General features: G+C 38.5%; 1 protein-coding gene across 2 annotated transcripts in view; it reads right to left on the bottom strand.

The window, feature by feature from the left end:
- The window catches only part of APBA2 (amyloid beta precursor protein binding family A member 2), a 91,094-nt gene that overhangs the window by 11,775 nt on the left and 67,287 nt on the right, over positions 1-12,032 (bottom strand). Inside the window, exons 5-8 of one of the 2 annotated variants that reach the window (XM_008636989.2) lie at positions 9,595-9,740; positions 8,233-8,268; positions 6,584-6,670; positions 2,025-2,210 (exon numbers count right to left, since the gene is read on the bottom strand). In XM_008636989.2, the coding sequence (XP_008635211.1) occupies positions 2,025-2,210; positions 6,584-6,670; positions 8,233-8,268; positions 9,595-9,740 (455 nt within the window). The remainder of the gene's footprint in view (positions 1-2,024; positions 2,211-6,583; positions 6,671-8,232; positions 8,269-9,594; positions 9,741-12,032) is intronic. The other variant, XM_008636995.2, reaches the window with a different exon arrangement.

Below are 12,032 nucleotides of genomic sequence, written 5' to 3'. Positions count from 1 at the left end.
TTTCAAAACCCCCTATTTTTCTTAAATTTTGGAGCACTTACCTGCACATTCCACTAGATGGCAAGGGAACACAGAGAGATCAGTAAAAGGAACTTGTAGTCCACTTTTTCTACACGTGAATTATTTTTTCCCTGTTTGAGTTTACTGCAGCTCACAGGAGAATGCCATGCTGAGGTTTGTATATTTGTGGGTCATCATTTGTGGGGTCATCGGAGCATATGAGTAAATGCTGATGATATGAGAAGTTAACTGCACCTTACACTCCCTAAAAATATTACTAATCAAACCTGTATTCTGGAAATGCAACACACCTTCTTAGACAGTCAGTACATTTTAAATGCATTTTGAATGCATGGATTTTTCTGGATATTATAAATCTGTATCTTCTTACAATCTATTGATCAAGTGTTTTCTTTGATGCTAAAAGGTTGTTGCCTTATTTCATTTGTTCTGCAGTACACAAAAGCACCAATCTGCTTGACATAAAAATTACTTTAGAAAATTAAGAACATAAGTAGGCTACCCAGTCACAAGTTGTTTTTTCATATTTTAAAGCATGTTTTCAAGTCTTACCTCTATACTAAGAGGTTTGTACAGAATCACAGAATATGCTGATCCCCTTAGGATCAAGTCCAACTCCTGGCTCTGCACAGGACATCCCCAAAATTCCACCCTGTGCCTGAGAGCATTGTCTGAATGCTTCTTGAACTGGGTTAGGCTTGGTGCTGTGGCCACTGCCTTGGGTAGTATGGTGGTAGTACAGAAGTCACTCAGGGCATTTTCATGTCATTCCATTATTAAAGTTTTATCACCAGTCCTTACAGGATCCTTCTGATCTCCATTGCCACTGCTTTCTCTGTAATTCATCCTCTGCTTTTGCCTTCATTCTACATTCTTAAAACAAACATCTCCAGATGTCACACTCTATTCTATTGCTGCCAGTAACAGCCAGTTCTCACATCTTAATTTCATCTCTGTCTCTGAGGTCTTGTGAATGTTTATGAAAGTCTCCATCATTATGCACAGCTTAGAGATAATTAAGTTGCTTGAAAAGGTCACCCAAGCAAAGCTGTGACAGAGCTGAGCTTACTCAGTCTCTGAACAACCCCAGTCTAGCACTCTAACATTTAGACAATGCCATTTCTCCTTCACAGGCTTAATTGCTTTAAAATAATGAAAATGGATTACTTAGCTCAAAAATATATGCAACCTCTGAGTTATGACTGTCTGACCCAAAGAACTCCATTATTTTTTAATCGGTATGACAGAAATTATATCTAGAGTTATTCCTATAATAACAGTGATGTTTAGTTCTGCCTCTTACTGTCAAGTTAGAAACAGACAACAAATTCTGCTTTTTCTGTTTTACTGGCTTGGTATATTTTTCCATAAATGTTTTAGGTTGGAGTCCCCTGCTCTGCCACTTCAAATACAAGTACCTATTTCACTACAAACCCAAACCTGGATATACAACGGCAGTAAAGGAAGGTCATCTTCCTTTGTCTCAAGAGGTATGGAATGGCACATCGGCACTTTTCACAACAGTGAAACAGGACGTACAGCAGAGATGTACAGAACTCTATGGGTCTATATAAAAATTCTAATCCATAATCTTTGTTAGGGATGAAAAAAGAGAACTGAAAAATAAACAGCTGAATGTGTTCCTAAACACCAAAGGATCAAGAGAGTATGTTTGAGAGTATGTTTGAGAGTATGTACAACTACAGGTCAGTAGTCACAGGGAACCAGGACTGGGTAGAGGGCAGCCTTGTGCCAAGGCAGTAGATGTTCTCAGGAACTTGGCTTCAGTTAGAAAGAGGTCCAGAATGGTTCCACCTCATTCCAAGTGTCTGGAGGCACATATGTGTCATTTTGTGCCAACCCACTGGACTACAGGATGTGACAATCCAGGATGAATGATCAGTTTGATATCCCACAGGTTAATTTTGCCCATGAATGGCCATTGACTTCAGAGATCTCTACATGACCTATGTTGTTTAAATAAATTGATTCCATTTACTTACATCCTCTGACTCAAAGACATGGCAGATCATTTTGTACTGTTTCTTTCCCTCCTGGGCACCAGGAGTGGTTTCAATGCAGTCCTGGGAGGCGGATCTGGGCATGCGGCGCCGCGCCATCAGCACCACGATGTTCCCGATGTCGGCGATGTAGGAGATGGTGCGCAGCGCGTGGTCCATCATTGTTTCCTGCACAAAGCAAGGACAAACAAAGCCGTTCCCCATGCCTGCTGCTCTCCTACAAATACTGCAGCTCCCCTCTCCTTAACAGCCTGCTGCTTGAGAAAGACAGAAGCTACAGAAGCACTTCCTATGGGCCCAGACCGGATATTCCCTCGGCAATAGATGGGCCCCAACTCCCAATGGAAGCAGAGTGGCTGTTCAAGACATTGGCTTCAATGGAAGTGTTGCCTGAGCAAATACAGCATGGTGACTACTGTAAAGCAAGAATGAAGAGCTGTGCTACTGTTTTGTATATATTTTCATGGTGTTGGAAAATTATGTTATTTCTTTACACATTTTGCCATTGTAAAGATGAACTGTTCTTAAACAGAAAAGGCACATCTGAAAACTGCTTCTAGCTGGGGTCACCAGTCAGTTTGGAGTTTTTCCAGGATTTTATCTATTGCTCAAACTAGAAACAACCAGAAGCATAATAGTTTTACTGATCAAACTAGTTGAGGATGTGTCCTGACCATCTCTGTCCCTCATCCTGAACAGCTAAAAGCATCCACCAAATTCTGTCTGAATTGGAACAAAAAAATGTGGTATGAGATAGTTCACAATTTTAGTAATTTATATAAGCAGCAGCATTCTTTATATAAACAGCTTGGCACTAGTTTAGCATTAGTTGAACAATTTTCTAAGGTCTAAGGAAGAAGTATTGTTTTTCAAGTCAACAAAAGTAATTGTTTTAAGAATTTCAGTACAATTTAACTTGTCAGAGAAAACTATAAATTATCATTGTTTCTTAGAACCACTTGTCTTGCTGAAGATAATCACTACCCCTAAAATTACTGTAATGATTCTTCTCAGGCTTGAAGTAATGCTTATCCCTAACCTACAAAAAGTAATGATGGTTAAGAGGTGGTCTGGGGAGTGTCTCTAACGGCTGTGGGTACTCAGGAGGATTTACAGCACTTCTGTCAGAATGGAGAAATGTTTTATAATGGACATCTCTCAGCAGGATGTTGGGAGCTCTGCAGAGATAATTGCTTTTCAGCAGTGTGCACCAAGTATTGTATAAGGGTGTAATCATACATGTAGTGTGCACAAGAGTGAATGCACTGGGAAAATGAAGGCATTTAATCTCACCTGCCAAGAAAGGCTTTCTGCCCATATCATCACATAGAGGTTACTCAAAGGGTTTGGGTTTTTTTTTTTTTCCCTCTTGTATGGGTGAAAGCAATCATTCCCCCCACCCCTCCCATATTTTTCCTGTCTAATGCACTTACAATTAGGAATAAGGCAAATACTATCTAGTGACTGTAAACATGTGTTTATTTTCTACTTACTTTTTCCTTTCTCACTCCATATTCCATTATACTTTGTCTTCCATTACCAATATCTCTTTTTCACCGCCTCCTTTATTACTTTCCCATAAATCCCTCCACCTCTGCCCATTTGCCTCCCTATTCTTTCCCTTATCCCTTTTCTAGTCCTGTCCATTCCATCCTTACTATCCTTAGATTTGTCCTTAGAAATTCAGCCTCTCTCAGCCTTTTCTGAAACCACTGTTCTCTTCTCCTGTCTAGATCGCCCTTTCTCAGATTCTTTTCCATGCAATTCTTTTAGAATCTTGTTTGTTGCTTCTCTTGAAACCCAAAGAACAGCTGAAGGAGAAAACCTAAGCATTCCTCCAAGCTTTAAAGTGCTGTAGTCCCGTGGGAGTGTGAATTAGACAGCCTAATGAGTCAGGCGATTTTATGGAGCCAATCACGCACCAGAGGCTCTGCACATACACATTTGCGAGCTCTACATCTTTATTTTTCTTTCCTCATTTTCCCAGTTGCTGCACTCCCAGCTTCTCTTCACTGACTGAGCAAGAAGCTGGGAGAGGTTCTGCTAGTTTGCGGCACTGAGTGCAACCCCACAAAGCTGTGGCACAGGGAAGAATTCCTCTCCTGTCAACAAGGCACATGGCCAACCCTAAGGCTGCTCCTACTGCGTCCCTACTACACAGGTGCTCGACTTGGGCTGAACGTGTTCAGCAAGTAAATGCATAAGCAACTAAAAAGTGGCAGGGGTGCCATTTCCTAGTGCTGCTGAGGGCAACAGAATCACCACTGCTGGCTCTCTTCCAGCCTGGGAATACACCTGACTGGTGCTGCTCAGCATTTTGAACCTTGCTGCGTGTTATTTTTCTGAATGGGAATTTTACATTTTCATTCAGCTGTTACCTCACGTGAGCTATACAACACTACAGATGGGTTAAAACCCATGGCACACTGCATAAATAGGGTTTATGTAATTGATAAAGCCATGAAAGTACAGATTGTCTCTGCCAGCTGCCACTCCAGCTGAAATAGACCCATGGTAATTACGCCAGTCAGGAACTTCACTAGCAGTGAAAAGTGTTACCAAGCCAAAAATGCTAAAAGTCATGGGCATAATTCTGTTACAGCTCTCTGAAAGACACACTGTAAAAAAACCCCAAACAAAACCAAACCAACAAATAAAAAACACCACCAAAACCCCAGGGCAAGCCCTAGAGAGCCTGGAATTAGAACAATTTCCACTATTACTATTTTCATCTGGTTGAACAGCTCAGATATGACACCATTCATCATGGAGCATTGCATTTTGCATCACTACAAATCTCAGGGGATCAGCAGAGTAAGATGACAGTTCCTTTGACAGTGTTTATGGACTACTTCAAAGGACCTTCCCTTTTTATTTTTAAAAGGATTGGTATTCAGCTGAAATGTTGAACTATTTAAAGTAAGAAGAGTGACTTCCACCAAGACTAGTCCTTACTCAGCGAAGAGACCGTACCTATTAACTGCCATACATTCCAACTACAAACTGTAGCTGTTCATTTATCAATAACTGTCTGTAGTCATCTTTACATTGATGATTATGAGCATTTTATTTTCTGCTAATGCAAAAAGTAGTTATCAGCTTTGATAACATAATCTCTGGATGATGCATGTTTACCATGAGGTCAAAAAAAGGCTGAGCCATAACCAATAGTGGTATTGCTTATGGTGGATGAAATGCAGTTTCAGGATGATTTATGGATGGCAGGTTCTAAATATTGCTGCCCATGTTAAGATGGGCTGTTCGACTCGTCTGGTGCATCTCTTGGGAGTTCTAGTGGCATGTTAAGGATATCTGCTTATATTAAAAGAAAAATAATCCTTTTCCTGGACATACTGTCATTACCCTCAGATTAAAGGATAGTAATGTTCCCCTAAATTTCAGGAAGAAGAAGGTGCTTCATAGTTTCCACTGTTAAAAAACCAAATTATATAACAATTAAAACCAAAACCCTAAATGTAGAGTGCTACATTTATCTTTGCTTAAGTGTCTCCTATCGTTTCAGCTCATTTATTCATTTAGCCATATTTCTGAACTCTGATCTGATACACCAATTTTCAAGTTCAATAACCATTTTCTCTTGTTTGTGAAAATATTGAACAGTTCTACACTAGAGAAACATGCTTGTGAGTATCCCTCTGCCCTGTTTCTCTTTACATTGCCACACAGATAGCAATATATCAGACATAACACCATTCTGAAGTTATTAAGCCTGCTTCTATCTCTTTCATCTAGATCATATAATCTAGAAAATATATGATACTAAAGCCTTATTTAAGTGAAGAGATGACATGTGCTGCTTCTGTGCCATGGACAAATATATTCCGAAACAGAAGAAAACGATTGATTTGACATTATTTACTTCTGACAAAACGTTGTTAAAATTGCCCTTTTCAATGCCTCTCATTAGAATGAAAATTTGAAGACTTTCTGTAAGTATGATCAAAGTTAAGAGATCTTCTGAGATTACTAGAAATTATATGTATTTAGTTGTAAATTCCTCAAAAACTCCTTTTTATGAAGATCACCTCTTGTTGAACATACAAGCATTCCTAGAAGATGAGGCTGATCATTGCTGTGGTCTCCAGATGCTGCTTTTATATGAATGGTTAAGAACTTACCTTAGGCAAGAGGATGGCGATTTATGGAAAAAAATTGAGATTAATTGTTAAAAATGGCAAGATATGAATGGCTAAGTCTAAGCAGAAAATGACTTCCCTGTTGGACTGTAAATCTGGGTTCTGAAACTGTTCCAGAGGAATGGTGTGCATGCGTTCTGAAAGGCTTTTGAATCTTTTTTTAAATTGAATTATAGCTCAATTATAGCAACATGCAGACATCTTCCAACACATTAAATAAGCAAAACTGGTGTTAGTCTTACTGTAGTGGCAATTTTTAGAACAATAGGAGCTCTTTCTGAATACTCAGTACCTGAATTTATCCAGGTTCAGTAGTGTCCCACTAATCGTGTAAGAGCATGGTCTAACTCAACATTATTCTCAAAGAGTTTAAATCCAACTTACCTGTGTGTCTGCATTTAAAACTTTGATTCTCTGTGTGGAGATGAACAGATCCACTTCAGTCAAGGCCTGGGAATCTCCCTCTGAAGTCTAAAAGACAGATACTTTGTTACAACGGGATTTTTAATTTTCTTTTCAGAATGACAAATTCACTGACTGCTTCAAGCATAATGTGATGTGAGGCAACTGCACTTTAAACCACTACAGAGATGGCTATTCAAAGGTGTTTCTAAAGACATGCAAAGAGTACATTTATTGCATAGACAGAGTGAAGCCTACTCTCATTTTCTGGGTAAGAGGGAATTTGGAGTCCGTGGGACTGACAGCTCAAGTATTAAAATTCTCTGTTTATAGCCAAAACAGGAGAAAAAGTATGGCTGTTTTTTCCTCACTTTCTCACTGATGCACTTCAGTACTTGAGGCACCAGACTTAAAAAAGTAGGAGAACTGAGAAAGTGACTTAGGCCCCATCAGCTGTTTAGCCCTTGCTGCTTTCAGTGAGCTCACCAAAAAAAGTGCAAACTGATGCTCAGTACTGTGGTGGGGTTTAGGACTTTTTTTTTATAGCTTTTTTGGTTTTTTCCTAGAAAATAAAGAACTGAGCACTGAACTAATGTTTCTGTCATATCACAGAAAGACATCAGGTGACTTTTAGACCACAACTTCTGAGCACTGCTCACTAGGGAAACACTTCCATACCCCATCAGAGGGCACGGTCACAGAGTAAGAGGGATTACAGTGCAATGCCACACTCCAAAGTGTGAGTCCTGGCTCTGTCCACGTGGCAAAGCAGCTGCTACCTCTCACTGAAGCGTTGTCCAAGAGCTGCCATAATTCTCTGGTCCAGCAGGAACATATGTGGTCCTCCAGGCTGCTTGGCCACACAGCACCACTGCAACGGGTACCGAGCAGCACCTGTGGCAGCGGCCTCAGAATGAAATGGCCACAGATTGTCTCAGCCTGGGCTAAAGCCAGGCACCAGTCTCCAGGTCAGACACTGGCTCATGATGAGAATGATGTATTTTCTATTCTTTTTTGGAGTTATAAAGGCTTAGCTATGCCTACAATTCATTCAGATTAATTTTATTTGAATTATCTTACAGCAAAATACAAAGCAAGCACATACTTTGGCAGAGACTACTTGTATTGCTTCCATCCTTTTGGTGATATTTTTGTCAACTGTATTTAGTTATCTGAAATATTGTTTTTAACTGAGTGCAATGTTTCCTGTATGAATTGTTCCAGCTACTGTGTGGTGAATTTATTTTGGTTTTAAATGTCAACAATAATTTAATAAATATACAGTAAGTCACAAGCACAGGAAATACATACATCTTACTGCTTTGGTTAGTAAAATCAAAATAAGCATTACATTCAAAAAAAACCATCTCCCAGATAACAATGGCTGTACATCTGGAGTAAACAAATCACAGGTATTCAACAGGAGAAGGGCAGCAGACAGGCACTCCAGCAAATGAACAATGAAGAAAATGAGTTCATTTTACTCCATTCACTATTCTACTGTGGACCAAAGAAGAAACCAAAATGACAACTTTATGAGGATCTGTAATGAAAGACATGACACTCCATGGAAAATAAGGACAACAAAAATGTAAGTAAACATTAGCATTCAAGAAAAACAGTTTACACACCGCTTTTTTCTTGATTTTAGCCGCCTTTTGCATCCTCTGAGGAGTAGCATAAAAAAAAGATGCAGACAGATGTACACACATGGAAAGAGAAAAGACAGTGTGGGAAGTCAGGGAAACTTTTCGACTGTGAATCCAGACTGCTGAAAATTAAAAAATTGGGAGCAGTGGGAGAAGGATGTGCAAGAGGGAAAGATTTGTTTATACCTTATGCAGTTCTCAAGCATACTTGGATTTCATGGAGTTATGCACATTGACAATTGATTACAAAAGAATCGGTACCAAAGTGTTGTCTGTTATCAGCTGCTCCCAACACTTATCCTGCCAAATTTACAGCAGTCAAAAATGGCAGCACATGCATCTTAAACCCAAGGTTTTCTCTCCACGCTCATCACACATCTGCATGTAACTGTTGAGCAAAACATAGCTCAAGCTCCTTGCCATGACTATCTGGAGTAGTCAAGTACCACTGACAGAGGAGGGTTGGTATTAATATACAAAAGTTTTTAGGGAGTTAATTGCAATCAACAATTACTTACTGTAGCTTGAGATATCACAATATACTAAACAGAAAGTGGAAGGTTTGGAAAGTTTAAAGAACTGGACCTTTCCTGCATTCCATTTCTTTCTAAATGCTAAATCAATCATCAGTCATGACAATCTCTTGTAAGTGGCCTTTCCAAACTATTTCCTTCAAAACCATGCAATTCTTAGCAATTAATATTTCATTGACTATGCACATACTTTTTCTCCTAGCATAAAATCTGCCACTAACCATGTGTTTATTCAGATGAGGTATTTACAGCAAAGGCACAGTAACTTCTAAAATAAATATCTCCTACTTGGATTCTTAACCAAAAAACTATTTTCTTCACACAGCTCTATGAAGCAGTCTACGGTATAATATTTAAAAGACGTTGTTCACTGTAAATAACACCAAATCCAAACACAATAGTAATGAATATTCTTGTCCCAAAAAATAATAATGTAAGTAATAATATTGAGACTAATTTTCTCAATTTGTAGTAAGTTAAAGGAAGTAATAACAAAAGGGTAAAACCACAGTCAAACAAATATCCCGTGCTTTGCCACTGGAATATTTTCTAATTGCAATCTGCAATTTGTCTTTCATAGTTGAATTTGTTATACAGCTTCCAAAAAATTTTGAATAGACTCTGGAATAATTTATATTTTGCTGTATGTATTTTTACAGCAAGCACTGGAAACTAATGGTATTTACAGTACTGATCTGTACTTACCCAAGTGCACCTCAGCAGAGGTTTGAGGCTGCGGATCCCGCACCATTCAGGGATCAGCTGTCAAAGGATCAGAGAGAGTATTCTACAGCCCATAAACATCCCCTACCTTGACACGACTCACTGCCTCCTGGGCCTGCATCATTCTGATGTTTTTGGAAGGGTTGCGCTCAGACAGCAGCTGTGTGGAGCCCAGGTAATTGGCTGCAAAGATGATTCCATCAATGAGGTCCTCAGGTTCACAAGGTCCTGGAACTGACAGGAGACGTTTACAGTTACAGCCTCTCAAAGGAGTGGGGAGATGAGAAATTGAATAAGGGATATTGAGGCTTGAACAACCTTTCTAATGCTAGGACTGTGTTCACCATCCTCTTTGTTCAGCTGTTAAGCTTTACATCCAACTTGATTAGATCAACAGTAAAGAAAAGTCATTCCAGAGTTTGGCTGAAATCTCTTGATGGCGAACATCTTTTATTCCTCAACAGTTTTATAAAAGAAATGTGCTTTGAGCAAGATCAACTTGCCCACCTTTTAATGCATTTTTTTTTAGTATAAAAATCTGGTGTGAGGATAAAAAGGGGAATGTTAATTTTAAAAAAAAGTTTGTTGTTCAGTGTTCAATTTATTTATAATCAAGTCAATGTGGAAGATTATTATGTGGAAAAGAAAAAAATATATGGGATGCTATGCTGATTAAATGTACTGAAATAGTAGTTTGCACATTTATCTTTTAGTGAGCTTTCCTATCCTTCATTTTCCTATTCTAATTTAGCAAAAGTCTTCCACCAGAATATAAACATGATTGAAAGAAGTGACTTTCCTCTTTAAGCAGTGTTGCTGACACTTATTCATCCCTGCAGATCTCAAATCCACCTGCCAGAAATCTCAACCCCCAGCAAAAACCCACAGTCTTTGTAATTCAGTACTCAAGGTATATGAATACACAGATATATATTTATACCAGTCCTGTACTCTTCAGAGACCTGAGATTAACTAACAGTGCTCACACAAATTGGAGTTACTTGGTTTGCTATCAAACACCATTGTTTTAAACTTCAAAAGGATAATTATGTACCAGAGAACACATTTTATTTAGATCACATCTGTACAAATCCAGTAACAGTTTAGATATTCATTATAACTCAGAATAGAATTCTGTGGAATTTAAAAATTTTGAAGTATTGGGAAAGTGTAAAAAAATATCTTGACAATCTCCACTGGAAGTAGGAAAACCCTCAAAGAAATCCTTGAGAAGCCAGTAATTTAGAAGTCACTGAAACTCTTCATAAAGGCCAAGTCTTTCAATACCTCAAAAACCAATCCTTGTTCTTGCAGCCTTAATTCACTAAAAGAAAACAGAGAAAATGAAAATTCCACAGGAACTCTGGTCCTGTATGGCTGCTTTTCTTTGCTTACATCTTTGTACCATTAGGTTTTTCAGTGGATGGATGGTGTATTTTGTATGGTGCCATATTCATATGTCTCTTCAGGTCTAAAACTTTGTCTCGTACATCTGTACTTCTTCCAGCATGAAACAAAATACTAATGTTGCATCATACTGACATCTTTCAAGGGCAGCAGAGAGGGAAATTAATTAACAATGTGAATTTAATGTTAAGTTTGCAAAACTTCATTAGATACCTGCATCAACACGCTCACTCAAAATTAAAGCAGCTTTAATTTTGTTTTCTTTCATTCACTCAGGCTAAGTAAATGAGGCTAAATTGAATCAAGATTGCTTTAACTCTGAAATAGGCTTACCCACATGTTTAAATCAGTTTAAGTAAACTCCCTTAGTAGGTAATTTAGATTAATTTCCTTGAAATGTTTCGTGTCTGAAGACAAGTAAAACTGCAATTCTCTGTGCAAATTCTCATACAATCATTACTACATCAAGCAAAATGCCCAGGGTATCTTTGGCATCTGTGTAACCCATGGATGCTACAAAGAAAACAACAATTTCTTCTCATGCCTTGGCTGTTTGGTGACAGCAATGGTGTTTTTAACTAATTTGTATGAAAAAATTCTTGAGCATGGAAATAACCTAGGGTGTTAAGCAACTTTATAATCCTAATTTTATTTATTTGGATTCCTTAAAGACCGGGGCTTTTTTGGTTGGATGTCATCACATCATCTCTTCATAGCTTTAAAAAATTATGTTTTGCAGAATCATTATACTAGCAACAAAGTCAGCTACATAATGTGTAAGTCAACAGCATGCAGAAAATGCTTACAGCAGTAGATAATACAGAACAAAAAGACCAAAAAAAAAAAAGACATGTTGGGCAGAAAACATTTCCAACATACATTTCCCATCATGAAGGCAATGTAAGCAACTGTCAGGTAAAACAAGACATCTCTTGGAAGGATGGAATAGTACTGAAAATTGCCAGGGTCAAATTAGGTCACCTGGGTGTTTTCTTCCTTATCTCTGTCTGCTTTAAATAATGCAAAAATGCAGACTTGGCTGAGGTCCCAGCTCATCAGAGCACTTAAGCATGCCCCTGACTGCAAGCATGTGTAAAGGCTTACTGATGAAGAAGGGAA

The sequence above is a fragment of the Corvus brachyrhynchos genome, unplaced genomic scaffold (genome assembly GCF_000691975.1).
Source record: "Corvus brachyrhynchos isolate BGI_N302 unplaced genomic scaffold, ASM69197v1 scaffold200, whole genome shotgun sequence".
NCBI classification, from domain to species: Eukaryota; Metazoa; Chordata; class Aves; order Passeriformes; family Corvidae; genus Corvus; species Corvus brachyrhynchos.
This window is presented reverse-complemented; position numbering and strand designations above follow the sequence as displayed.